The sequence below is a fragment of the Coregonus clupeaformis genome, chromosome 3, assembly GCF_020615455.1.
Source record: "Coregonus clupeaformis isolate EN_2021a chromosome 3, ASM2061545v1, whole genome shotgun sequence".
NCBI classification, from domain to species: Eukaryota; Metazoa; Chordata; class Actinopteri; order Salmoniformes; family Salmonidae; genus Coregonus; species Coregonus clupeaformis.
This window is the reverse complement of record NC_059194.1, coordinates 41,665,262-41,693,042: the sequence shown is the minus strand read 5'-3', so window position 1 is coordinate 41,693,042 and position 27,781 is coordinate 41,665,262. Positions and strand designations below refer to the sequence as shown.

General features: G+C 42.2%; 2 protein-coding genes across 2 annotated transcripts; one reads left to right on the top strand and one right to left on the bottom strand.

Annotated features, from left to right (window-relative positions):
• The first annotated feature begins 1,187 nt into the window (after positions 1-1,187).
• Positions 1,188-9,671, top strand: LOC121534855 (cysteine and glycine-rich protein 3-like). The gene is made up of 6 exons (XM_041841446.1): positions 1,188-1,309; positions 2,187-2,318; positions 7,271-7,442; positions 7,812-7,941; positions 8,044-8,137; positions 9,499-9,671. Exons 2-6 carry the CDS (start codon positions 2,207-2,209, stop codon positions 9,570-9,572), a joined length of 582 nt encoding a protein of 193 aa, XP_041697380.1. The 5' UTR covers positions 1,188-1,309; positions 2,187-2,206; the 3' UTR covers positions 9,573-9,671.
• A 2,712-nt stretch (positions 9,672-12,383) lies between these two features.
• On the bottom strand, positions 12,384-18,598 carry LOC121534854 (putative palmitoyltransferase ZDHHC13). Its single transcript, XM_045208598.1, has 15 exons — positions 18,447-18,598; positions 18,168-18,245; positions 17,283-17,427; positions 17,049-17,113; positions 16,712-16,874; positions 16,280-16,405; positions 15,867-16,000; positions 15,361-15,461; positions 14,616-14,740; positions 14,366-14,428; positions 14,089-14,182; positions 13,722-13,805; positions 13,440-13,597; positions 12,816-12,913; positions 12,384-12,662 (listed from the first exon to the last, which is right to left on the bottom strand). The coding sequence occupies exons 3-15, from the start codon at positions 17,409-17,411 to the stop codon at positions 12,524-12,526; spliced, it is 1,479 nt and encodes a 492-aa protein (XP_045064533.1). The 5' UTR covers positions 17,412-17,427; positions 18,168-18,245; positions 18,447-18,598; the 3' UTR covers positions 12,384-12,523.
• Between the last annotated feature and the right edge of the window lie 9,183 nt (positions 18,599-27,781).

Sequence of the window (27,781 nt, the reverse complement as noted above, 5' to 3'; positions counted from 1 at the left end):
GAGAGACCAGCCATGGTAAATGCTCTTAACCCTGGGGCTTTAAGACACAATATGCCGGATATTACTATGTAATACTATAATACTACAGCATACTTTTGATACTGGTTTATGTATGGAAATATGATTAGGGATCACCAGTAGGTATTACAAACTGGTGATGGGTGCTTTCTCTGTCTAAATACTAAATAGTGAAACAGTCGGTCTTATTTAGGTTTTGAAGGGTTGTTTGCCAAAATGTAAGATGCTGGCTGAGTATTTCAACATTTCCCAAAGAGAAGTTGTATTGAAGTCCCATTACATCATCAATGTGCCATAGAGAAGAACAGCAACTTAACCTCAGTTCACCGGGATGACATTAATATGTGACAGCGGGACTTTTAATGACTGAAAGAGAAACATTTGATTGAAAAGTATTGTAGATGAACTGTTATTGTATGTGTCAAATTGTTAAGATTACAATTTTGCACATTGTACATGTTAACTGTTACCCTTAAAAAGCTGAATTGTATGTGATTCAAATGTAAGGGGTGAATGTATGTGATGGATTCCTACCTTAGTCTAATCAGGTAATTGAAATTGGATCTTAATGTATAGGGAATGGACTTTAAGCATTACATTCAGCTCAGATATCCTTGTATATAAAATTGTAAATAAACTATAAATATTGTTAAACCGGTGTCTGTCCTATAATAATAATTATTGTTATTGTTCATGTATGCTTTTCTGTCTCCCACGGTTGATGAATACATGGTCGATGATATGTTGGTGTCCTTTAGCATTAGGCGAGTAGAGTATGAATATGATAAAGGTGGTTTCATATCCAACAGTAAATACAGTACATGCCTTAAATTCCAACCAATTAAAAACACAAACCCGTTTAGATCTATTTAATTATGTGTACACATCCCTCTTAAATCATGTGCCATTCCTATTACCATCAGCCAGACACATCATTCATTCCCCTTGGCTACTGTCATCCAGAAGTTTCAGGAAATCTCTATAAATCATGCTTGTGTAAAACCAGGACAAATGGTTGGTGAAAGCTCCAGGGCCCAGCTTAGGACCAGGGGTCTCTGTGGCCTGTGTTGTCAGAGGTGGGGTGGGAGGCTACTGTAGGTCTCGAGTGTTAGTCCGAAGTTATTTTAGGAGGATGCTTTAATTTGAGCGTCACCATTCAACTCTGGGTGATGAGAGAGAGATGGACTGTATTTAAGGACTCCCCTCGGTGGTGTTGGAACGGTCGCACTCAGATTTGAGACTGAACTGGGGGGGAAGAGATTGATACTGATACATCTACAGACTTGTGCAGGTATAGTAGTAAAATATTTATGATTTGTGAGTGATATGTTTGATATTGATAAATCTAACCACACACTGGTTGAATCAACGTTGTTTCCACGTCATTTCAATGAAATTACTTTGATCCAACGTGGAATAGACATTGAATTGACTGGGACCGGCTGTATTTACAGTAAAACCGATATCATATACTGGCCAGTGTCCAATCAGTGCCATACTTTTAGAATATTTGGTCCAAGGGCCCATGGATCAGACTGATGATGAACTTGATCAAGCTATCTCTAATTAATTTGAAATGCATGAACATGATTTGAATTCATCCATCACGACTCACTGGATGTTGGAAATGTCCATGTGAGGTAAGTGTTAGTGACCCGGCTGCTTCAAGCGGTCCAGGGTAAATACTGGCTTGTGTTCTTCCATGGTCCTAGTGGGCTCTATTCCTGGAGTCTTATCACCACATACCAACCCTATGAGGTGACGGACTACCTCTAAAATGAATGGGTGAGAATAGAGGAGAGTCAGGACTGGCTGAGATACCTTATCTCTGCTAGAAGAACAGGCTTGACAACATCGCTGTCACTATACTATGATGGGTAGCATCAAGGAGAATGCAAATATATACTTTTTTTTGTTAATGTAGTCTGAACCAATCGCAATGCATGCATAGCCGCTGGAATTAGGGCTGCTGAGGGAGCTGCAGCACCCCCTGATAAATCAGTATTAAAATAACAGCACGTCCACCCCTAAACTTGTTGTTTAAACTTCCCCGCATGTTTATTTATTGACCACTATGTCATGATAAGTCAGCAATCAACTGATGGTCTTGAGGCCACCCCTGAGTAGATTAAATCTGCAACCTCCATCCCACCCCCCTCTTGATGCAGACTCTCACCCCGAGACTAGGATGCCAAACTGGGGCGGCGGGGCCAAGTGTGCGGCCTGTGAAAAGACTGTGTACCACGCTGAGGAGATCCAATGCAACGGGAGGAGCTTCCACAAGACCTGCTTCATCTGCAGTGAGTTATCCTCAGTCACCCGCCATGTAGGCCTAGACTGACAGAGAAGACAAACTGATGACACCAAGACTGGTAATAAACAGTCATTACTTATTCATAAAACCAGGATCTGCTTACAGACTCGTTCCATGTCATTTCAGCAAGCCATGACACCTACCATCTCATATTGTTCTAAAATTGTTTCTGTAGTTAGAAACAGGTAAGATTGGCATCCCTGAAACATTATTTTGTTGAAATTGTATTTTATCTCAGAGAAATTAAACTAATTGATTGCACACAAATTGGCCATTTTAATTTATAGGATTCAGATAATATTCAATAAATATAGTACCCGACATCTGATTTGGACCAAAATCTTACTGCCAATGAGTAAGATATGAGGAATCCCCCCAAAATTGTCAAAAGCCACCCACGGACCCCCACACCCCATGCCAATCCCACCCCAACAACCAGTATACACTATAATTTCTCTATATTTGACAGGTAATATGAAGCTGCAGCTTGGAGTATTGCTTCTCCATACTATATAATGTATTCCCTGTGAATCTGGTGATGTTTCTTTTCCCCTGTTCAGAGAAATTAGTAATTGAAGTCGCTTGCATTATTTACCGTAAAGTAGTAAAAGTACCAGGTCTTGACCACTAGATGCCGCTGTTCCTTCTATACCACCACACTCCCATTTTGCTGGTCTCTTGTGTTTATTAAATAGATCAAAACATGTCATTTGCAACTTTGGGTAGAAAACCAATAGATTTGGCTCATGATGAAAATAAATGACGTGGTCATCCTTACAATTCAAGCCAGTCCTCCATGGAAGCAAATCAGTTTCTACATCCTTTACGCTTAATCTGTGTCAAGGAAACAGTCCCTTTGTGTGTGGTTTAGTTACTGTAAAACAGCTCAAAGAAACTGCGTAGGATGGGTGGGAGGTAACACAATGGGTATGTCTGCGAGAACACAAGGAGAGGGTTAGCCTTTTGACCTTTTATTGAATAGATTTTGTATCTTTGGTCTTTGTAGGCTTCCGACGCTGTAACCGGTAATAGATGATGATGATGAGGATGGTGAGAAATGGTGATGTCTTGGCTGCCACACACCACACTCATGCAATACTCACAGTCAATAACGCATCTCTAGTGGTCCGTGCTGGTTTGGTTGAAAGAGGACTAAATGACTGCAGGTGGGGCATTTAAAGGGATAGCCCCACCTCTTTCAGTTGGACATGATTGTTCTTAACAAGCTTTGATGGAGGTGTGTGGCATGCAATGAGGGTGGGTCCCCTTCAGGTATGAAGGGAGTGGGAGGGGTTTTGTAGAGTTACTGTTAGACCATTCCTGGTGAACAAGCAAACCATTAGGCTACAGCACTTCTAATGGATTCAATGTTATAGTCTCTAATGGTCTTCAATGGTAAAAGTCTCAAACACACACTGTATAATATTTTGCAATTGTAATGGTATTGGGTTGCATTGGGTTTAATGGTAAATATTACTAATCACAATACAAATAGAGCTGTTTCCTGATAATTGTATTGAAAAACATGCAATTAATTGACTGCCATGCAATTCATTATTTTATTATGGTTGTCACAACATTTTAGTCCCTAGCCCATTTCTCCATCAAAGTTTTGGGCTTGTGCCTCCCAAGTGGTGCAGTGGTCTAAGGGTGCTTGAGGCGTCACTACAGACCCGGGTTCGATCCCAGGCTGTGTCACAACCGGCCGTGACCGGGAGTCCCATAGGGCGGCACACAATTGGCCCAGCGTCGTCCGGGTCAGGGGAGGGTTTGGCCAGGGTTGCTTTACTTGACTCATCGCGCTCTAGCAACTCCTTGTGGCGGGCCGGGCGCCTGCAGGCTGACTTCGGTCGTCAGTTGAATGGTGTTTCCTCCGACACATTGGTGCAGCTGAATTCCGGGTTAAGCGGGCGGGTGTTAAGAAGCGCGGTTTGGTGTGTCATGTTTCTGAGGACGCATGACTCAACCTTCGCCTCTCCTGAGCCCGTTGGGGAGTTGCAGCGATGAGACAAGATCGCAATTGGATATCACGAAATTGGGGAGAAAAAGGGGGTAAAAAAAGGTTAAAACCACACTATTAATTTTCAGAATGAGATAATGTCGGTAATGTTGGTCACAGATACCTTAAAAAAAGGTGTGGATCAGAAAACTAGTCTGTATCTGGTGTGACCACCATTTGCCTCATGCAGCACGACACATCTCCTTCCGCCTAGAGTTGATCAGGCTGTTGATTGTGGCCTGTGGAATGTTGTCCCACTCCTCTTCAATGGCTGTGCGAAGTTGCTGGATATTGGTGAAACTGGAACACGCTATCGTACACATCAATCCAGAGCATCCCAAACATTCTCAATGGGTGGTGACATTGATTTTTTCGCGCGGGCCCCTTCTCTTCCCGCCGGCCCCGGTTAGAACCGAGCCTAAACCAAACAACCTCCCTGCCACCCCTCCCCCCCTCGTGTGCCTTTAAGCCCTGCGCCCCTCCGGAGTGGTCTGGTGAGTATGCAGGTCATGGAAGAACTGGGACATTTTCAGTTTCCAGGAAACGTGTACAGATCCTTGCGACATGGGCCCGTGCATCATCATGCTGAAACATGAGGTGATGGCGGCGGATGAATGGCACGACAATGGGTCCCAGGATCTTGTCACGGTATCTCTGTGCATTCAAATTGCCATTGACTAAATGCAATTGTGTTCGTTGTCTGTAGCTTATGCCTGCCCATACCATAACCAAACTGCCACTCTGGGGCACTCTGTTCACAACGTTGACATCAGCAAACCGCTCGTCCACCCGACGCCATCTGCCCGGTACAGTTGAAACCGGAATTCATCCGTGAAGAGCACACTTCTCCAGCATGCCAGTGGCCATCGAAGGTGAGCATTTGCCCACTGAAGTCGGTTACAACACGAACTGCAGTCAGGCCAAGACCCTGGTGAGGACGACGACCACACAGATGAGCTTCCCTGAGACGGTTTCTGACAGTTTGTGCAGAAATTCTTTGGTTGTGCAAACACACAGTTTCATCAGCTGTCCGGGTGGCTGGATGTGGAAGTCCTGGGCTGGCGTGGTTACATGTGGTCTGCAGTTGTGAGGCCGGTTGGACGTACTGCCAAATTCTCCAAAACGACGTTGGAGGGAGGCAGCTTATGGGGGGTTACCAGTCTGCTAGTACAGGAGTAATATAGCCAGTGCACTACCCTTTTTGTTGTTGAAAAATATATATTTTCCCACACTGCAGACGGTTATATCGGTCCGCTAATACAGGAGTTGTATTTTTTATATATATATATTTTTTTAACGTTTATGGGGGTGATACAGCACCCTCAGCACCCCTACTTCCCGCGGCTGTCTGCCTTCACTGCCTTCACTGTATCATATTCTCATTAAGGAACCAGCTCAAAGGGTTTTAAAGGAGCAATATGTTGTAGAATGTAAACCAGCAAACACAGGAATACAAAGAAGTTGACAAGCTGGCTTCTGTTTACAGTTCTACAGTTGCCATCTTATTGCGGTCCCACCCTTCTTTAACAGTCCAGTCACACCTTGAAACTCAAACAATAATCCTCTTCTTTCGTTTGGCTTTGAGGTTGTCTGTTTAATTCTGCCTGGTCAACCAAACAACCAGCAAACCCTTCAATCCGTAGGCAGTGGTCATTATTCCCAGCCAGTCTATCAGTGTTGTGGTGTTTTTAAGATGACTTTTTATCCTTAGATTTGAGCCCTGAATCCAGCTGCCTCTTACACAGAGAACCTCTTAGTTTATGCAGATTATATTTTAGTGGTCACTGGACCATGAGAGATCACGGCAGCAGCAAAGAGAGGGGAAAGGTGGAGCCCCTATCAGAGCACACAAAATGGACCCCCTAAAATGTCCGTACTCCTCCTAATGCCCCACTCAAATAGCACGTTTCAATCTCACCTAATTACTCGTGAATGGCTGGGGCTGGGCTTTGGACTGGGGGCTGCCAATAGGTAGATAGCACCACTGGGAGCACTAAAAGGCCTTTGTAATTATCTGCAATTGAGGAGGGATCTGCTGCTCCATCTTGCTGGGGCTGGCAAATGGGAGAGTCTGTTTGTCCACTATTAGCCTCTGTCCTACACAGTGGTGGAAAAAGTACCCAATTGTCATACTTGAGTAAAAGTAAAGATACCTTAATATAAAATGACTCAAGTAAAAGTAAAAGTCACCCAGTAAAATTCTACTTGAGTAAAAGTCTAAAAGTATTTGATTTAAAATATACTTAAGTATCAAAAGTAAAAGTATAAATCATTTCAAATTCCTTATATTAAGCAAACCAAACGCCACCATTTTCCCCAAAAAATTTTACGGATAGCCAGAGGCACACTCCAACATTCCTACATCATTTACAAACGAAGCATGTGTGTTTAGTGAGTCCGCCAGATCAGAGGCAGTAGGGATGACCAGGGATGTTCTGTTGATTGGACCATTTTCATGTCCAGCTAAGCATTCAAAATGTAACGAGGACATTTGGGTATCCAGGAAAATGTATGGAGTAAAAAGTACATTATTTTGAGTACTTAAGTACTTTACACCACTAGTCCTACACAACCCCTCCAGACTGTAGTCTTCAGAAATAGACCCTGACCAGGGACAGCTGAAAGGGCTGTGTTGATTGACGTGGGTGGGACCATTATTAGACTCCAGGCCCAGGCTTCTGCGGCCTAGTAATATGAATAATGCCATTATGCACAGCCTGATATAGTCGCTTAATAGGTATCCGGGCATGAAAAAATATATTTTGGTATTAAAATAAAGGAACCAATTGTTTTGCTGTCCAACCTCTATCCTGACAAACTGACGAAAGTTAGCCCATAGCTGTCATGGCCACAACATTCTTTCTCTTGTAAACTGTGGTTAAGTGTAGACAGTGTGTCAATGTGTTCAAGTGTTGGTTTGGTTTTGCTCTTCACCCCAGTGGCCTGCAGAAAAGGACTGGACAGTACAACAGTTGCGGCGCATGAGTCAGAGATCTACTGCAAGTCCTGCTACGGCAAGAAGTATGGGCCAAAAGGCTACGGGTACGGCCAGGGTGCCGGAGCCCTCAGCTCTGACCCCCCTGGACAGAACCTGGACATGCAAACTCAAGAGTAGGTCCCTCTCGTTATTCTCTCTGACACCCACACCCCCCATCTCTACCCCTCTCTCTGTTCATCTGAACAACCAATTTAAGGACTCGACACAACTAACGTTGAATAGGCCTACTTAATTAAAAACACGGCGATGTCCAAGACACTGCTGCAGTTAAATATCAATGAAAACCTACATCAGTCATATTTTCATTATCAAAGAGACACACAAATACAGCTTTCATAAAAGGCTTCCCAGACTTTTAAATGTTACCAAGGAAACATTTTAATCGACATGTTCAACATATGGCAAAGCCTTTCTGTGAATATGGATGTTCGTGTTGGTCTCTTTGGATATTTATTGTAATTTATTCTTTCCTCTTTATGAAGCTCTAAACCTCGCCCCACATCCACAAACTCCAACTCCAGTAAGTTTGCACACAGGTTTGGAAGTTCAGATTGCTGCCAAAGATGTTCGAAGGCTGTCTACGCAGCAGAGAAGATCATGGCGGCAGGAAAGGTAAAAGTCCTCTATATAAGCCTTGCTTGCACCCTTTAGACCACAACAATACAAAGATCAGCTAACTCTGATATACGGGTGTATATGTGTTTCTTGTTGCAGCCTTGGCATAAAACCTGCTTCCGCTGTTTGCTGTGTGGGAAGAGCCTGGAGTCTACCACAGTGACAGACAAGGATGGGGAACTTTACTGTAAAGGTACATACACGCACACACACAGGACCAAACAAGCTCCCACCATTTACGTGCTGTAAAGACCACACCGCTAGCCTGCCCTACAGAGCTATCTTAGATCAATTATACAGCCAGGCTTCAGTAGAAACCAGTGGCGGTCGGTGACGTTTAAGATGAGAGAGAGCATGGCCTTATTTATTTTTAGGAGCATGGCCTTATTTATATTACTGCATATTGGATGACACACATTCATAATCCATTCACCCAGCTCAATGTAACATCGATATGTTTAGGCTACTACATGATACTCAAATTTTCCCTATACCCATCATGAGGTTGCTACAACCTAGCCTATGAATGAAAGTTTACAACGTAAGTGCACAGGTCAAAAGAAATTTGAGTAATCAAGGTCACAGACATTGACACATTCAATACCGCCTTGCACACTCTTGCCTGCATCTAGCTGATCTAGGGTGTAATCATTAGTCCAACAGTTGCAAACAAGTTTCTATTCGACAGATTCAGGTATGTTTATCCCCGTTTCGTTCAGTTTGCTTCCGTTTAAGAAATGTTTTTCAACAGAATCGGTGGAATGAATACACCCCTGATCTAACGCAAACACAGTTCACTTTCATAGCAGCCACATACAAACAACATGATAACTTTGCTCGTTGTAATTACTTCTCGCATCTACGCACTCTCCTCCTCTCACCTTTTCCCTTTGCTTGTGGACTTTAGTGCACAACACATCAGTGACCAGGCAACAAAAAACTTTCCAAGCCAAACCTTCATATGATAACCGCTAACCACAACACACAGCCTACATCGTTGTCACCATATTCATGTCATAGTCAACATATCTACTAGAACTAACACGTTAGTAAACCAGCTACAATCATGCAGTACAGTGTACAGTCAGCAGCAAGCAGTTTAGCAGTTACACCGGCGGCAATAAATTAATAAAACCAAAAGCTTACCTTGTCTTGGAAGAGTTCCAGTGTTGTCCTCTGGCTACACCATGGCGCTACCCTACAGAGTGCTGTTGAGGCTACTGTAGACCTTCATTGCAAAGCAATGTGTTTTAATCAATTATTTGGTGATGTGAATATATTTAGTATAGTTTTATCTAATAATGATTTTAATGTTTCACTATTTTTATGAAATTCACTGAGGAGGATGGTTCTCCCCTTCCTACACTGAGGAGCCTCCACTGGTAGAAACTCAAGGACCCTCAATCACCGATTAGGCTGTGGATTGCCAGATGGAGGGACTAATTTATCATACTCAGGCCCTGATTGATGCACACAATTATCTGTTGCTCTTGTCAACAGGAAGGAACTCATTATTTCTTAGTTGGTTTCTTCCCTCTTTCTTTGTCTTTGCAGTTTGCTACGCCAAAAACTTTGGGCCGAAAGGAAAAGGGCTGGGGAACATGGGAATGGTGGAAGATGGAGAATGAATTCCTCGTAATAGTTTGTGTGTGTGTTTTCTTTTCTTCAAATATAGAGCATTTTGAGCACTTAGTAAAAATGTGTGTTCATTAAATTTTTCACCATTAGCTTGTAGACTACATTTCTTAAAACCTCTTTCTCTTGCCTTACTGTCAGCTGGATTTGTACCCATAGGATTTGACATAATTGTAACTCCATCACAGCATTTACTAACACACCAAACGATGGAGAGAGAAGTGATGTCTAGCTTGTATAAACTGCACATTCCTTTCTTGTGTTCAAGGCAATGGATGAAACAGCACTGCCTCATTTGCATAAAAATGACATTGTTGATCTAAGGGTCGTCATATCAAAGCGAGCTATATGTCAAATAACGTGGACGACACACACACACGCACACACACCTGGCCTGGGTACATTACAGACGGTCACCTATGGATGGTGTATAACAGGGTTCCCCAAATTTGGCCCACGTGTGGTTTAATTTGGCCCCCCCCAAGTAAAAAAAAAAATTGTTGGACATAAAACACTGTAAAAACACCAGGAAATCAGCTCCAAGTGATTTCAATTTGGGAAATATGTTCCTAAGTATTCCCACGCATAATAGAGGGACACGTGATCAAATACAAATGTAAGCAAGGTTTGAAATATTATATCTGTTTGGGCTTCTTGCGGTTAATTTGCAATCTACAAATGATTTGTCATTATGTTCCCGGCCCCCCCGACCATCCGCTCACAAAAAAAAAATCGGCCCGCGGCTGAATCTAGTTGATGATCCCTGGTGTATAGGATGGGTAGACCTCAAATGGCATGAATGAATTATAACCGGATGCTCTTCAAAATATATTGAAACTGCAACACAATAGAATATAAGCACACCTCAAAAGAAATAGGAAGCTTTGAGGCAAAAACATTAAGCGCCAAACAAAGCCAACAAGCCGTTTAGCTAATAATATCTCTCCACATTAAAAACAAATGAACATGAAAACGAAAACGAAAAGGGAGGGAAAGAAACACATAATTAAGTCATATTTCTGTTATGTGTTAATGTGCTGCCTGGTGAAGACGGCTACACTAACTTGCCTCCAGCTGTGTTTATAATTCATTATTAATAGGATTTAATCTGCGCTCATAAATATGCCTGTGTAATTTAAATAAACAAGGCAACGCTAATTACCAAACACATTTGCGTTAATCTATCCAAACTATAATGTCTGGACTTTTTCTATTTAAAAGTACATAAGCTGCTGGAGGCTGACGAGGGTGTGTGTACATGGAATTTTTTTAACGTTTACCTGTAATGAGATGGTGTGAAGTAAAGGAATGATGTCTTGAATGATGTCTTTCTTTGGCTTCAATTAAAGAGGTCATGGTATGCATAATTTGTTTCATTAAACTGTCTCCTGTGGTGTGGATAACATAAGTAAATTGGGAGCCTGATTTAGTACAGGCTTACCCCAACATGTAAAATAAATACCACATATCAATTATAAAAAGGTAAATAAGAGGATCATTACAGTTTTACAATGTCTTCACTGGGCTATGCAGGATTGATTGGAACATGAAGATACTAATCTCTCCATAAGCAGTCATGGGTACATAGATACTGTATGTGAGCTTTGATTTAACTCAAAGGGCATTCTGACACCATAGTAAAAACAAACTTGCATTGCTTTATTCTAACATCCAGTGCAGTGAGTTACAATGGCACATTATTTTATGTGGTTATGCAAAAAAACAAAAAAGCAACATAGCTTGGATGCTAATGTCATTGCAAACTGTCCAGTGTCATTAAAGCCACACCCTGTAAGATATGCATACCATCAGTATGACTTCAACACAAATGTAAACAATGAATCAAATGCATCCCATGACATTTTCACAGGAAAATATCACTTGATTTCTATCTGTAGGAATGATATTCCATGAGAACATTACTTTTTCTTAGCATGACTTGAAGCTATACATTAGTTTACAAAGTCCTCATATGACAACAAAAACATAACTAATTAAGTAATAGGTCTTTCATTTTGGTTTTTGGTTACGATAACATAAGACCATTGGTCATTAATCGAAATGACTGGAAATCTCAGACTGTTGCTTTAAGGTTGAAATAGAAGAGCATAGTAGATAGGATAGTGGTTGGATATTGGATTGTTGAGATATGGGTTGAGTTCCGATTCCTTGCCTTCTCCCAATAGTGTGCACTAGTTCACCCTTAATGGATGTAAAAGCACTCCATTTGTGTAACAACTGCCAACAGTCCACTGTCCACCATATTTCTTCCACCCATCCATTTCTTCTAAATCCACAAGCGGGAGTGAACGAACGCACACCTCTGGGAGTGGGAATTGGAAACGGCCATGGACTCAGGTGCGTACCCACTGTCAAGAGAGAGGCTGGATAGAAAGTCAGCATACTTAGAGGTACAGTACTACAGGACCAGTATTAGAAAACTGTATGTACTGTATCCTCCAATAAAAAGAGTTCAGTGACTGAAAGCAATGTGAGGCTTTGCTTTAACTGTCTACAGTGTTGGTCCTTCAATCAAAAAACTCACTTACAGCCTCTTGCGAACACTGTAAAACAGACACATTTAAAAGATCCTTCTTCATTAAAAAACACATTGATCAAAATAGAACTATATTTATATTCATAAAAACAATGACTAACTTAATATACAATTTAAGTCATATTAAGGCTAATTTGACTTCACACAAATTATACATCTCAGATCCCCCTCATTAATATATACCAGCGTAAGGCAGCAGCAGTCTGTACAAAGAGCAAACTCATAAAATAAAGTCAGTACAACTTCCTTCGTGCTATTTCCCTTTATAGTGGTGTTTCATCACAGGCAGTCCAAAATATATAAAAGATTAAAAAATGAATAAGCTTCATCCGTTTGGTCCAGAACAACAGTGGACCCAGGTCCTAGCTGCCCTCTGACCCTGTGGGGTCAGACGATGTCGGGGTGGCCGAACATCATGTGGTCTCGGCCGGGTGGGTACTGCTGGGTCCAGTCGACCATGGCGGGCTTGAACAGCCCACAGCAACGCAGCTGGAAGAACGACACCAGGTTCCGCACCACACCCAAACTATGGAGGGAGAGAGAGAAAAGAGAGAGGAATGGAGAAAGTGAGCGAGAGAAGCACTGGGCTACAATCCTAAATAGTGTGAGGGAATACTGCTTATTGCTTTAGTCACCAAGTAAACTGAATCGGCAGGTTAGCCTGATGAAGACCACTTACTTGTAAGGGTTCTGTCTGAGAGAGATGGATTGTGGGAGTTTCCTCTGACGAAGCATCAGGTTTGCCCTCTCTGCGGTGGTCAGGCCGAAGAACGCAATCTGTTCAGACAGACACAAACACACACACGTCTAACTAAAATAGAAATGCCACTATACCTCCAAATAGGGACTTGTAAGCTAAAGTGACAGTCGTAAAAAAGAATGATAAAACAACGATAAATAATGCATCCGTTGAATATTTCCTCAAAAAGACAACAGAAATAGCAGCCCAGCTCTCCTCCCAGCCCAGCATCATTAAGGCAGTGAGAGGCGTCTCAGTGTGGGGGGGGGGGCCCAGCAGGGGGGACTGTCCTGGGGAAGGCACAGCAGCAACACATCAATCATGAATAATACACGCAGCGTTTGATTCTGAGTAAAATCAAAATAAACACACAGCGAAAACAATGGCATCTCGAGCAAAACGAGGAAATCAAATAGTGTTTGTAGCTCGAGAGCACATAGTAATGCGGTCGTTTTCTTTCACAGCTCTGAGACAACAGCGTTTCAAGAAGTTATTCAAATACTACATGCCTACAGTTGTTGCAGTGGAGGTAGCATTATATAGCTACTACACAAACACAGTTACCTGGTAGAGCTGTAGGACCAGTAGTATGGAAGCCCAGGCGGTATGGAAGAAAGCTACACAGAAGATGCCCAGTACCCAGGAAGAACAGTCCACCAGGGCAGAGATAGCACCCCACACACCCTCTTCCTGGTAGTGCAGCGGACAGTGCTTTGACCAGTCTGGCAACACACACACACACACACACACACACACACACACACACGAGAAAGTCAGGCAGGAAGATAATGCATGTACACAAATAAAGTGCTATTGTCTATGTGATTAATTGAGACTGTCACTCACACATGAGACATCCGTAGAACATCCACGCTCCCATCAGGCAGAGAGAGAGGAGGAAGAGAACAAAGAAGTGGTGATTCCTGGCACCTGAAGAAAGTAAGGATGGGTGAGAGAAAGAGAAGACCGAAACTTTGTCATTAAAACGTAAAACTCTGGTGCTGACAAGGTGGCAAATGCTGGCTGTGTATTTGAGTCAGCTAATCTCAGAAGCATACTGTATTTCCAAGTGTTCAAATACTAGTTGACTGCCACTACAACGATTGTATTCCACTACACAACCCTATTAGTGCATACTGAGGCTTAGTGTAGATTATCCTACAAACTATATCTATAATAGACAGAAATATATATACTATGTGGTTTTAGTTACCTATGCAGCCATTGATCCAGAAGGAGTGATGATCCTGTTTTGCCACACAGGCATCACAGGAGAAGCAATGATTGGCCCTCATGGGCTTCTTCATCTGCATAACCGAAACAAATCAACCAATCAGCATTTCTTCATATCAACACATTTCCTAAAGTGATAGCTTGAGCAAACATATTTGTTAATTGGAGGTCTTCGGTATCCCGCTATCTCGCTAATAGCTATGGTTTGAGTAAATGTGTTAGAATGTGACTGGTCTATTTTGGTCCTTGTGGCTTACCATACAGGAAGTGCAGAAGATCCTGGGGTCCAAGCAGCCTGCCTCTGCCAGCAACACCACATTCTGTAGGAGACACAGAAGACCAACAACATCCATTTGTCATTGAAGTAGATTGGCAGCCATGTCACATGCCAACTACCCCTCTAGCCAGACCAGGGTAAACATTGTGACCTGTCCATGTTTTTCTACCAGTCTTTAAAAACAAAACAACAGTGATAGAACACCTTTTTCCCGATGTCCTGCTCCTTACCATCCTTTTCTCTTCCTCGGTTGCCTTGACGATGCCGGGGTCAGTCCTACAGGAGCGGAGGTAGTAGTAGAGCAGAGCAGTGGCGTTGAAAGTGAACAACACCTGTAGCATGGCACTGGGACCATGTAGGGAGACGGGTTAAGGACATAACATCGCACCACATACAGTAGGTGTATTACAATCCTACCCTGGAGGTCATGTTCTACCTGATCATTATAATTGCACCCACCTGGTGTCCCAGGACTAAATAAGTCCCTGATTAGAGGGGATGAATGGAAAAAAAAGCAACTGACTGAAGTTGAGATTTGAATTTTAGGGGTATGAAACACAGTATATTACATTAACTACTTTAACACCTAAACCATGATACTGGACTGAGATGGACTTGGCACAAGAGCGCGGCGCAGCGGTAGTGCTGCAGCCTCGCAAGCACATATTGCCCACAGTGGCATGAGTAGAAAATAGCACCTGAACCCCATACTTTCGTGCCATCTCCCCTGTATACACTGTACCCTACCTGCCATCTGATCAAATACGCAAGGAGGAAGGAGCTCCGGTTCTCCTTCAAAAAAATATTTTTAAAAGAGATGTTCTTGGTTAGGCTGGACTAGAATGGGCTGGGCTGGACTGAACTAGACTGAGATGGACAGTCAATGACAGGGTAGCGTTTTAGTGTTGATTCAGTACAGTGTTACATGCTGGGTTGGAGTGTGAGTGTCAATAGAGGCCATGTGTTAAAGGATATCAGGCAGGAACCACAGGCACCAGGTGACCAGCATCCAGAAGACTGATGCCATGAGAGATGTAGCTGGAACCAGCGACTGCAGGGCCCGGCTCGCCAACTGCCTGTAAGTGCGCACAAGCACACTTATTATTGTACACGTTATAATATTGTTTCAACTAACAGCAGTCTTGTATGAAAATGTTAAAATGAGTTGTGCCATAAGTGCTCCTAGAGTACATTTTCTACTTAATGCGCAGTCATCTAAGCAAACGACTGCCCAGGGAGACTTGACAGAACCAAGCACAGACAGTATGAATAAAAGCAGGCTACTAGAGTCAGTATTTGAGTGCTATCTTGCAGAGGTCCCTAGTAATAACAACAGAGCTCTAGACAAGGGGTGCACTGCAGATCTCTCAATGCATCTCAGTTAACTAGCAGATGAAGAACAGTTGATCAACCCTAACCGCTGTGATGGTGTGCGGTCTTGTCTACTGGATTGACCACGGGCGGCCAACGTGCGTTCTCACCGTTGGGCCAGGTTGGCCACAGCCATCACACAGGCCAGCAGAACCCCTTTCAGCAGCCAGGATTCTGAGCTCAAGTCAGCTATCGCTCCCACACTGCCCAGCACAGCAACGCAGAAGATAAACTGAAGACACACCTAAAGAGAGACAAGGGCAGAGAGAAAGAATCACGTAAATATACTAATATTAATTTCAACCACAATGCCAGGAAAACTGCAGCGTTGGCATCTCTATTTTAACCCGAGGTTAATTATTGTTATCTTGTTCTCCCCCATGCTCTCACACACACATAATACTGGAAATATGGGTCAACATCTCTCATAGGCATTTACTGAGTATATGAAAGTGTAGTGCCCACACCCTGTGTGTGTTGAAGTAACGTAGGCAGAGAGAAAGTGTGTGTGTGGTGTCCATACCCTGTATGGGTTAACTAGGCGCATGCAGCGGGAGTTGGCGCGTATCCTCTCCTGCTTGATGTGGTTGAGCATGTGGATGAGCAGGGGGCTGTGCACCTGGTGGGCCAGGTCTATGGGAGTGTGACCCTGAGGACACAAATCCTTAGTTAACCTCACACACTATAGTCCTTCATTATATTCACTATAGCAAATAAATAAGAACATGCTCATCTTTCTAATACCCCAACACATGTATCTCAGAGCCTTATATGTTAGTAACATCCTGAGTATGATGCATGCATCGATTTAGTCTATGAATTTATAACCCCCCCCCTCCACCCTGAGGTGTGTAACTGTGTGTGAAGATAACCCATCGCTCTATGGCAGCCATAATAGTGTCCTCCAGGAGCTGACATTGATGATATAATTAATTAGTGTGTGTGTGGCTCTCACGTTGGCGTTCTCGGCATCCACGCTAGCCTCGGCCTCCAGCAGGATGTGGGCGGCGTCTACGTTTCCCGCCAGCACGGCACAGTGCAGCGGAGAGTTCCTGTTCACTTTGTCCACCGCACTCACCGACGCATTGCACTTCATCAGGAAGTTAGTGGGCTCGGGCCTGCATTAAATGATTGGTTTATTGACTTCAGATCTCCCCACCCTAACACTAACCATGACCTTTCTTAGTAGTACATTACCAAAACAGTCCAATAGGCCAGTTACTGAGGACATATGTTATTGTAAGCATACATGGAAAATAAACAAATAATCATTGGGTTGCAGGGAAACGTACCCAATGATTTTTTGTGCAGCCAACATCAGGGGTGTCTGCCCATTTGAGTCAGGAAGGTCAACTTCCTATAACAGCAACAAAAAAAGAACTCAACAATCGTGAAAAAAAGTGCATGTTAGATTGAAGAGGGAGAATAAAGGAGAAAGTAAGGATGAGAAAGCACAAGAATAAGAGAGAGAAGGAGAGTGTGAGGCTGAGCGAGAAAAAGAGAGCGCAAGAGAGAAAGAGTCTCACCTGCCCCTTGGCCATGAGGTAGGCTGCTATGGGCATGTGTTGGAAGAGGATTGCCAGATGCAGGCTGCGGTAGCCCTCCCCGTCGGCCACAGATGGGTCGGCTCCGTACCGAAGCAGCTGGATCACCATGGAGAGGTGGCCCTGCCTGTCCACAGACAACCATACATAAGTCATCAAACCATATTCATATGTACCCCATAACACAATTAATATATCTGATTGAAAACCTTCTTAGCACTATGTCGGTACAGATCCGGTCAAATATATTGGCCCCCTAACACTTTTTCCACCATTCATTTTTCCCCATAGGGGATTTTAGAAACACTTAAAATAAAGGGCTGTGTTTCGTGTAGGCTTACCCTGGTGTGACGTTTTGATAACCGTGTAAATTTCTTTTGGACAAGGTGACTTATCAATATATTCGCCTGTATTTACCCCCCAAAAAATGAAATGCTAATGTGGCTATCATAAAGGACTATAAATGCCATGAAGATCTGGACGAGACTGCCGAATCGAGGCAAAGGTAAGAATCTCTGGATTAACTAAATGCTAAATGTAGTAATGAATAAGTTGGCAACATTTTTTTAAAAATGGACAATTCTGTGAAATTAGATAACTTGCCTCCAACCAAATTAATTTGAATAATTTAGTCCAGGCCATTTTTGACTTTGAAGTGAAAAATCATAATTTCAGTTTTATTTTTTTCTTGGTCGTATGCAGTTGTAAATCAAACAAATACACTTGTGAACAATGCGTGTTTTCCATTTAAAACTTAACCGAGAAGAAATAGTAAATAATGTAAGGGTGCCAATATATTTGACCGAAACTGTAAGGGTGGACAGAGAGGGAGAGAGGGGTGACCTTGCCTACCAACAAAGCAATTACCTTATGGCCCAATGCAGGGGTGTGGAGTTCAGGTCACCACCTAGCTGGTCTATGACGGCCCCTTTGGATATATAATACCTATGAAAGAGCATCGAAAGCACATCTTAAAACTACAACTACATATGTCTTTGCACAGGAATCTTACGCTTAGCATGGGCTCCTCTTTGGGAATGACGTTGGATTGTTCAGTTTGTAAGAAAAAAGTCAACGTTTAAAATCTAAAACTACAGTGAGATGCCTAAGTCCTAACCAGAAACGTGTTTGATGTAGAGCCCTTACTTGACCACCTCCGCACGGTTGTTGATGGCTGCCCAGTGTAAGAGGGAGACATTCTCCTTGTCAGGCTGCCTCACATCGTAACCAGCCTCCACCAGTTCCTTACATCGGTCCAGGATACCAAACCTAGAATCCAAGCATGGGGGAAAAGATATTGAAAATCGATCCACTCGCACAAAGAATACATCTGTCTATCCATCTATCGATCTCTGGTAAAAGTTTCTGGAAGGTGTACTGGAATATAAGCATGAATCAAAAGAAAAATCTGGAACACTAAAAGAGGTTACCATTTTTCTAACTTGTTGGTGAACTACAACATTCTGTCATGTCATATATATGTACTGACACTAGGGGTCAGTACACTAGGGGTCAGTATTTAGTCCTGTTCATAAATTGATGCCATGGCTTTTCTGCATTTGGTAAATGTCGGAAAAGTTATGCTAGTTATTTTCATGCATGACTGCAATGACATTTACATTGTCTGGTTGGAAAACAGCGATGTTGAGTTTGAGAGAGAAGTTGCCGGAGGGATGCAGGATTTTCACAGGAACTAAACAAAACGTGGTCCCGTGTGGCTCAGTTGGTAGAGCATGGCGCTTGCAATGCCAGGGTTGTGGGTTTGATTCCCATGGGGAACCAGTATGGGAAAAAAGTATGCATTCACTACTGTAATCACTCTGGGTAAGAGCGTCTGCTAAATGACTAAAATGTCTGTTTAACACCTCTTCCTATATCACATTAGGGTGGGTGTGTGTAGTCTTTACATTAGACCCCTGAGCTCTCTGTTTACTTACTACAGCAAACAGACTGAGTAAGGAATAGGCATTAGCAAAACTCAGGGGTGCAAACTGATGAGGGCCCAAAAAGGTGACAAAGATTTTTTGCATGGAAACACGCAAAGAATCTGTGTAAACTGCAAGATAATGTGCCTATTTACAGAATATCAACATTTGACTAACGATGTGATACCAGGCCAAGTATCACGATACCGTTGATAGATTTTTGATTCCGATTTAGCTTATAATTAAATTGATAAGGCATATGCATCCTACCTTTGAAGCATCCCTGAGTAGGCTATCTATCCCTTTCCCGTTTTTCCTGTGCCATCCAAATTTGTGCATAGCCAAGGTACGATGTTGTTAGCTAGCTGGCCAGGTAACATGACTAAACAAGTTTGTTTGTTATCAAACCAAAAACTTGCGACTCGCTAGTAGTTTAAAACAGCACGCAACATGGTTTATAAAATTACATAAAATGGGCTCCAATTCGCGTAGAATGTGGAGAAGGTACAGTAGCTCCGGTAATATAGAGCATAACTTTTGAGTGGGTTGGGCTAGAATCTCACGGTTTGAAGTGATGTAAAAATGCAAGCATGACTGTCACGGTGCTCCGTTTTTCCTATTTGGCAGTGGAACGCAAGAGACTTCGTGACAGCGAAGTCAGACTGGCCTGTTTGTTCTTACAGAAAATAAAAAGATAAGTATCCACTTCGCTCGTGTTGCGAGCCACTCCAATAATTAAACAAATGTAACAGAAACCCCATCACTCTCTGCACACCCCTGCTCATCACGGCTAAATAACATTTGAAAACTGATGGAGAAACGCAGTAACAACGGACGGAGAGAAGCAGCTGAGTAACCAGTGTGGTTAAGGGATGAAGCTGGCTGTGATATTGGATGGACAACTCATTCTGAATGACATCACGCTCTGAACTCTGTTTGATATTCTATTTGTAGGACGCATAGGGTTGCATTCTGTGCTTAGTCATTAATTGTGATATGAGAAACACACCATTTGTTGCTATCAAGGAGGGCATTTGATTTCACTGAGTGAAGACAGGCATAGTTTGCACTGAGTGAAAAGTGATTGCATTAGTTGGTCCTCTGTAGCTCAGCCTGGTACCCCCTTACCCGTAATGGTTCGATCCCGGACCCCTACACAAAAAAATTATGCCACCATGACTAAGTCGTTTGGATCTCTTAGTGCATATTTTTTTTTTGTTTTGGAACGCTGCCTTAGACCACTGCGACACTCGGGTGCCCTGTTCTGGCCGACGACAAATTCGGCTTAAAACAAAAGTGATGTAGGTTATGCAAAAGTGGTTGCTTTTGATAAAAACAGTTTATATGCCTTCCCAATAAAAACTACACTGAACAAAAATATAAACGCAACATGTAAAATGTTGGTCCCATGTTTCAGGCGCTAAAATAAAACATCCCAGAATTCTATTCATACGAACAAACAGCATGATCATTACACCTTGTGCTGGGGACAAAAGGCTATTCTAAAATGTGCAGTTTTGTCACACAACACAATGCCACAGATGTCTCAAGTTGAGGGAGAGTGTAATTGGCATGATGACTGCAGGAATGTCCACCAGAGCTGTTGCCAGAGAATGGAATGTTCATTTTTAAGCCGCCTCCAATGACGTTTTAGAGAATTTGGCATTACATCATACCGGCCTCACAACAGCAGACCACGTGTATGGCATCGTGTGGGCGAGTGGTTTGCTGATGTCAATTTTGTGAACAGAGTGCCCCATGGTGGCGGTGGGGTTATGGTATGGGCAGGCATAAGCTATGGACAACAAACACAATTGCATTTTATCAATGGCAATTTGAATGCACAGAGATACTATGACAAGATCCTGAGGCCCATTGTCGTGCCATTCATCCACCGCCATCACCTCGTGTTTCAGCATGATAATGCAGGGCCCCATGTCGCAAGGATCTGTGCATAATTCCTGGGAGCTGAACATTTCCCAGTTCTTCCATGGCCTGCATACTCAGCAGACATGTCACCATTGACATCACCAGACCCGGGCTTTCGGGGCTTTACCCCCGAATGATTTTGTCCCAGCCCCAAGTCTTTTGCCCTGCTGGGACGGTGTAAAACAAGCTAGGCTACACCGAATTACACAATGCAATGAATCCTCCAAAACATGAGCCCTGGCCTGCCTTTTTAGTGCTGCCTAAAACCAGCATTTCTGTGTACGGTGGCACTTTAGGAGGCGGAGTCAAAGTGGTTTTCCAAAGTCATTTTTTATAAGTCCAAATTATTTTATATTTCGGCGGGTGACTGTTCATTCTCTGAGGGAGAGAGCGCAAAGATGATAAGGAGAACCGGAGGTAAACTTTGTTAGCTTGCTATTACTATAGCACATTTTGTTAGCCCATGATGATGTTATTCAGTTATTGACCTCACAGAGTAAGCCAGATTCGAGTAACTTACATTTCAACATGTTGACTCAAAAGCTGCACTGACAGATAATGTTAAGCTAACTAACTAATGTGAGGGACTACCCAGTCTAGCTAGCAGTGCTGCTTCATTAGCAACCTAGCAAATGTTATGAACAGGGTTTTAACAGTACAGTTATTGATTAACTATCTGGACACTGAATCGAACTGCTGGAGCTCTGTTCACCACCCGACACTAACTAACCAATTACTGTCTAATCAAGTACTGTCCAAATACGCAAAAAAATACTAATAAAGATAACTAGCTATCTTAAGGCTAACATGACGTTAGCTACTTTTGGTAGGCTGGACACATTACTTTTTTAACAACGCTTTTTTCAGATAAAAACGAGTTCATTGCATCCGCCGTGAAGCCCAGTTTCATAATATTACCATATGTCCCAGCTCCTTGCCGTAGTTTTGAAGTAATCGCGAAGGAACAGGCTTATTTTAGGACATTTTTCATCCTGCCAGTTCCTATTAGTTCTATTGAGCACCATCGCACCAACTCGCCTTCCGAACGTTCTATTCAAAGCCCATTGCTGACAATGAGACCTGCCCACGTTAACCTTGTAGGCTTACCTCCGGTAATTTATTACTAAGAAGGTTACGGCTACTTTGTGAGCAAGCTCACTATTCGCCTGGGTACACGTTGTCGATCGCTGGCACATAGAGATCAACCGTTAAACATTTTCTGGTCATGGTTCACCATATTTTTTCTCTCCAGAAAAAGGTATAGACCTAAACAAAACGCATGTCCCTGTCCTTTTATTTCAAGATGTGGCTGATTTAAAAACAGCCAGAATATTTTTTATTTATTAAGAAATACACTTTTTTCTTTTGGCGATTTGTTGTATCTAAATGGCTGCTGGGTAATTTGATAGCCGTAGAAATCTGTTCGTTCGTAGAAATCGAATTGAGCGAATGCTGCGCAGGTTCACTGAGTTGCAAACCAAATTGACAGGTCTAGCTCATTGATTTGTAGATCTGACGCAGTTGCTACCTCTGATTATGAGCCTAGCAAATGTCTCGAATGAGTTATGTAGTACCCACCGAAGGCCACAGGGAGGAGCAACAGAACTATAAACCCATATAGTTTTTTGCCTTAAACCCTAAACCTACGTATAAACCTAATTTAGCCTTAACCATAACCCTAATTCTTAGGTAGGGTAGCCTACAACACTTTTAGAAAACTATTTTAGTAATAATATTATGTTAGTAAATACCATTATAGTACTAAATAGCATTTTGATTTTTTTAAAATCAAAACCTATGTAAGCATTTTTCTGTTTTTGTTGTTGTTATTAGTTATTTTATATTTATTATAGCAAGGCAGAACACTTGATAAACAAGCCACATTTTATGTTTTATTTTTCAAATGTGGGTTGAACTGGGTGTGACCTAGTAACCTCTATGTGAAAGTCCAGCAATTGGCGTGGGATAGGTGTGGCAGGTTTGAGACTGATCTCAGGAATTAATAAGAAAAACACACTTTATTTCTCAGCTGCCCCACCAATGTCTTTGAGTTTTTTAAATTGCCAAATATGTCCAATAGATGGCAGCATAAGACCACGAAGCATCAGTTATAGGCTATAGCAGCAATATAATTGACATCAAATAGCATGCAACCAAAGACTATATCCCATGATTTTCTAAAATGGTCACCAATTACTTTACAGTTAGCTATATATCTAGTATTAGCCCTGTGTTGCTTTTGGGAGAGCAAGTGACTTTAGCAGGTATTGAACACCGGCCAAATAAACACTAGTCAGATGCCCTAACCTCAACCCTAGCAGACATGCATTATACAAAAAAAATCATCTTAACATATCATATTGGGAGTAAACAGCCTCGGAATAGAAAAGACAAGAGTGCATCTTCCAGCCCGCCAATAAATTACATCATGCAACCCTCGCGATTAGCAAATTTACCTCAACATGCCCCTCGTTTGCACGAGAAGGCAGAGTGCGCACTGCCGCTGACGGTACAAACTTTTGGAGGGGCTTGTTGAGTTGGCTACTTTTGCGAGAAGGCAGAGCGGGTCGATGAATTTGACAATGAATGTACTAGGAAAATATGTTTTTGTCGACCAGAGGTGACTGAATTAATGTTCAGGCTTATTGATAATCGTTATAGTAATTAAGTATAATTTCAAAACATGAGCATAAAAACAGGTAATAATAAACATTAATCATTATTATATTACTTCACAGTAATCTGTTAAATGCTTTTTCAGCCCTTCCTCTGGCGTTAGCAGTGTGGAAAGGGACAGAAAAAAGCGTGCGCAGGAGTTTTCCTGTGAGGGGAGTGGTGTATCCAGGGAGAAACTAAACAAATCTTCTGAATGTATTTCGTGGTCTTATACTGCCATCTATTGGAATTATTTAGAAACTGCAGTAGTACTGACTAAAGTATTAATTACTCAGAATTGCAAAATATAACATTTTCTAGTTCATTTTATCACTTACAACCATAAAATAACCATTTATAGCATAACAAACAATGAAACTAACAAACACCATACATTTAATTATATTTTTAAAATATATATGTATTTAGATGGGTGACATTATCTGCCAAAGTAACAACCCCCCCACTGAAAATGAGCTTTTTAAAATGTTGTGATGTGTGTGTGTATATATATATATATATCATATATATATATATATATATATATATATATACACACACACACATCATCACACAGTTGAAGTCGAAAGTTTACATACACCTTAGCCAAATACATTTAAACTCAGTTTTTCACAATTCCTGACATTTAATCCTAGTAAAAATTCCCTGTCTTAGGTCAGTTAGGATCACCACTTTATTTTAAGAATGTGAAATGTCAGAATAATAGTAGAGAGAATGATTTCTTTCAGCTTTTATTTCTTTCATCACATTCCCAGTGGGTCAGAAGTTTACATACACTCAATTAGTATTTGGTAGCATTGCCTTTAAATTGTTTAACTTGGGTCAAACGTTTTGGGTAGCCTTCCACAAGCTTCCCACAATAAGTTGGGTGAATTTTGGCCCATTCCTCCTGACAGAGCTGGTGTAACTGAGTCAGGTTTGTAGGCCTCCTTGCTCGCACACGCTTTTTCAGTTCTGCACACACATTTTCTATAGGATTGAGGTCAGGGCTTTGTGATGGCCACTCCAATACCTTGACTGTGTTGTCCTTAAGCCATTTTGCCACAACTTTGGAAGTATGCTTGGGGTCATTGTCCATTTGGAAGACCCATTTGTGACCAAGATTTAACTTCCTGACTGATGTCTTGAGATGTTGCTTCAATATATCCACATAATTTTCCTTCCTCATGATGCCATCTATTTTGTGAAATGCACCAGTCCCTCCTGCAGCAAAGCACCCCCACAGCATGATGCTGCCACCCCCGTGCTTCCACGGTTGGGATGGTGTTCTTTGGCTTGCAAGCCACCCCCTTTTTCCTCCAAACATAACGATGGTCATTATGGCCAAACAGTTCTATTTTAGTTTCATCAGACCAGAGGACATTTCTCCAAAAAGTATGATCTTTGTGCAGTTGCAAACCGTAGTCTAGCTTTTTTATGGCGGTTATGGAGCAGTGGCTTCTTCCTTGCTGAGCGGCCTTTCAGGTTATGTCGATATAGGACTAGTTTTACTGTGGATATAGATACTTTTGTACCTGTTTCCTCCAGCATCTTCACAAGGTCCTTTTCTGTTGTTCTGGGATTGATTTGCACTTTTCGCACCAAAGTCGTTCATCTCTAGGAGACAGAACGCGTCTCCTTCCTGAGCGGTATGATGGCTGCGTGGTCCCATGGTGTTTATACCTGCGTATTATTGTTTGTACAGATGAACGTGGTAGTTTGGAAATTGCTCCCAAGGATGAACCAGACTTGTGGAGGTCTACAATGGTTTTTCTGAGGTCTTGGCTGATTTCTTTTGATTTTCCCATGATGTCAAGCAAAGAGGCACTGAGTTTGAAGGTAGGCCTTGAAATACATCCACAGGTACACCTCCAATTGACTCAAATGATGTCAATTAGACTATCAGAAGCTTCTAAAGCCATGACATCATTTTCTGGAATTTTCCAAGCTGTTTAAAAGCACAGTCAACTTAGTATATGTAAACTTCTGACCCACTGGAATTGTGATACAGTGAATTATAAGTGAAATAATCTGTCTGTAAACAATTGATGGAAGAATTACTTGTGTCATTTACAAAGTAGATGTCCTAACCGACTTGCCAAAACTATAGTTTGTTAACAAGACATTTGTGGAGTGGTTGAAAAACAAGTTTTAATGACTCCAACCTAAGTGTATGTAAACTTCCGACTTCAACTGTATAAACTCAGCAAAAAAAGAAATGTCCCTTTTTCAGGAACCTGTCTTTCAAGGATAATTCGTAAAAGTCCAAATAACTTCACAGATCTTCATTGTAAAGGGTTTAAACACTGTTTCCCATGCTTGTTCAATGAACCATAAACACATTAAATGAACATGCACCTGTGGAACGGTCGTTAAGACACTAACAGCTTACAGACGGTGGGCAATTAATTAAGGTCACAGTTATGAAAACTTAGGACACTAAAGAGGCCTTTCTACTGACTCTGAAAAACACCAAAAGAAAGATGCCCAGGGTCCCTGCTCATCTGCGTGAATGTGCCTTAGGCATGCTGCAAGGAGGCATGAGGACTGCAGATGTGGCCAGGGCGATAAATTGCAATGTCCGTACTGTGAGACGCCTAAGACAGCGCTACAGGGAGACAGGACGGACAGTTGATCGTCCTCGCAGTGGCAGACCACAACAACACCTGCACAGAATCGGTACATCCAACATCACACCTGCGGGACAGGTACAGGATGGCAACAACAACTGCCCGAGTTACACCAGGAACGCACAATCCCTCCATCAGTGCTCAGACTGTCCGCAATAGCCTGAGAGAGGCTGGACTGAGGGCTTGTAGGCCTGTTGGAAGGCAGGTCCTCACCAGACATCACCGGTAACAACGTCGACTATGGGCACAAACCCACCGTCGCTGGACCAGACAGGACTGGCAAAAAGTGCTCTTCACTGACGAGTCATGGTTTTGTCCCCATGTGGGGAATCATAAGTGGCTTATTTCAGCATGTTTCATGTTATTGATACCATGTCCTGTTTTGAGGTTTTTTGACTGAACGAGAACATAGCGAGAGGGGAGGCCCACACAAGACAAACATGGCATATTCCTCTCAAGCCAGAGGAAGTAGTCCTTGCTAAACATTACCTCTCAAAAAACGAAAGGATGCCACTTCTGACATGTCCTGTGTGTATACATTGTTAGACCCTGATATGTTCCCATCACTGAAGGCAATCATACAGGCTGCGCTGACCATCCCAGTTAGCAGCTGTGAGAGATCTTTCAGTGCATTAAGATGTCTACATACCTGGCTTAGTAGCCCAATGACCCAAGATATAATGCATCATGACAAATGAGAAAGATACACATACTAACAAGCTTGGGAAAGAGTGAAGTAATAGACGTGTGCACCTACAGTTTAATTTAGTTTCTAATCTTTATGGATGGACAAACATCCTAGTACTGTGTAATATAACTCGCAAACATTGTGAATATTTATTTGGAGAAAGGATTGTATGCTGGTATGTACGTGTGTGTAACATTGTGAAGTGTTGTTACTACAGGGGTGTTGGATGGGGTGTATTTGTTTTTGTGTAATTAATTAGGTAGAAATATTGTCCTGCCACTAACTGACCTTGGAATCTGATTTATTACCATAAATATTATAAAATCAGGTTTTAAGCGTGTTTGGTGCCTCCGTTAGTTATAATACACCACTCTACAGTTATAATACAAGCCTACTGCTAATGTGATTTTATGCAGTTCCAACATAATCCAAAAGGATGGGAGCCTAAAATCCCAATCCTGCTTTATTGCACGTAACTAGAACATTATTTCATGCAAAATATTAGTGGTTTAGGCTGCCACCATTTGGATTATTTTGGAACTGCACTGTGCGTGCAGCATGACTAGCTCACATTAGTTAGCAGTAATGTGACCAACATCAACATGAGGCTTTTTTTTTATTGTCAATCAAATATTGGACATGGTTTATGAAAAC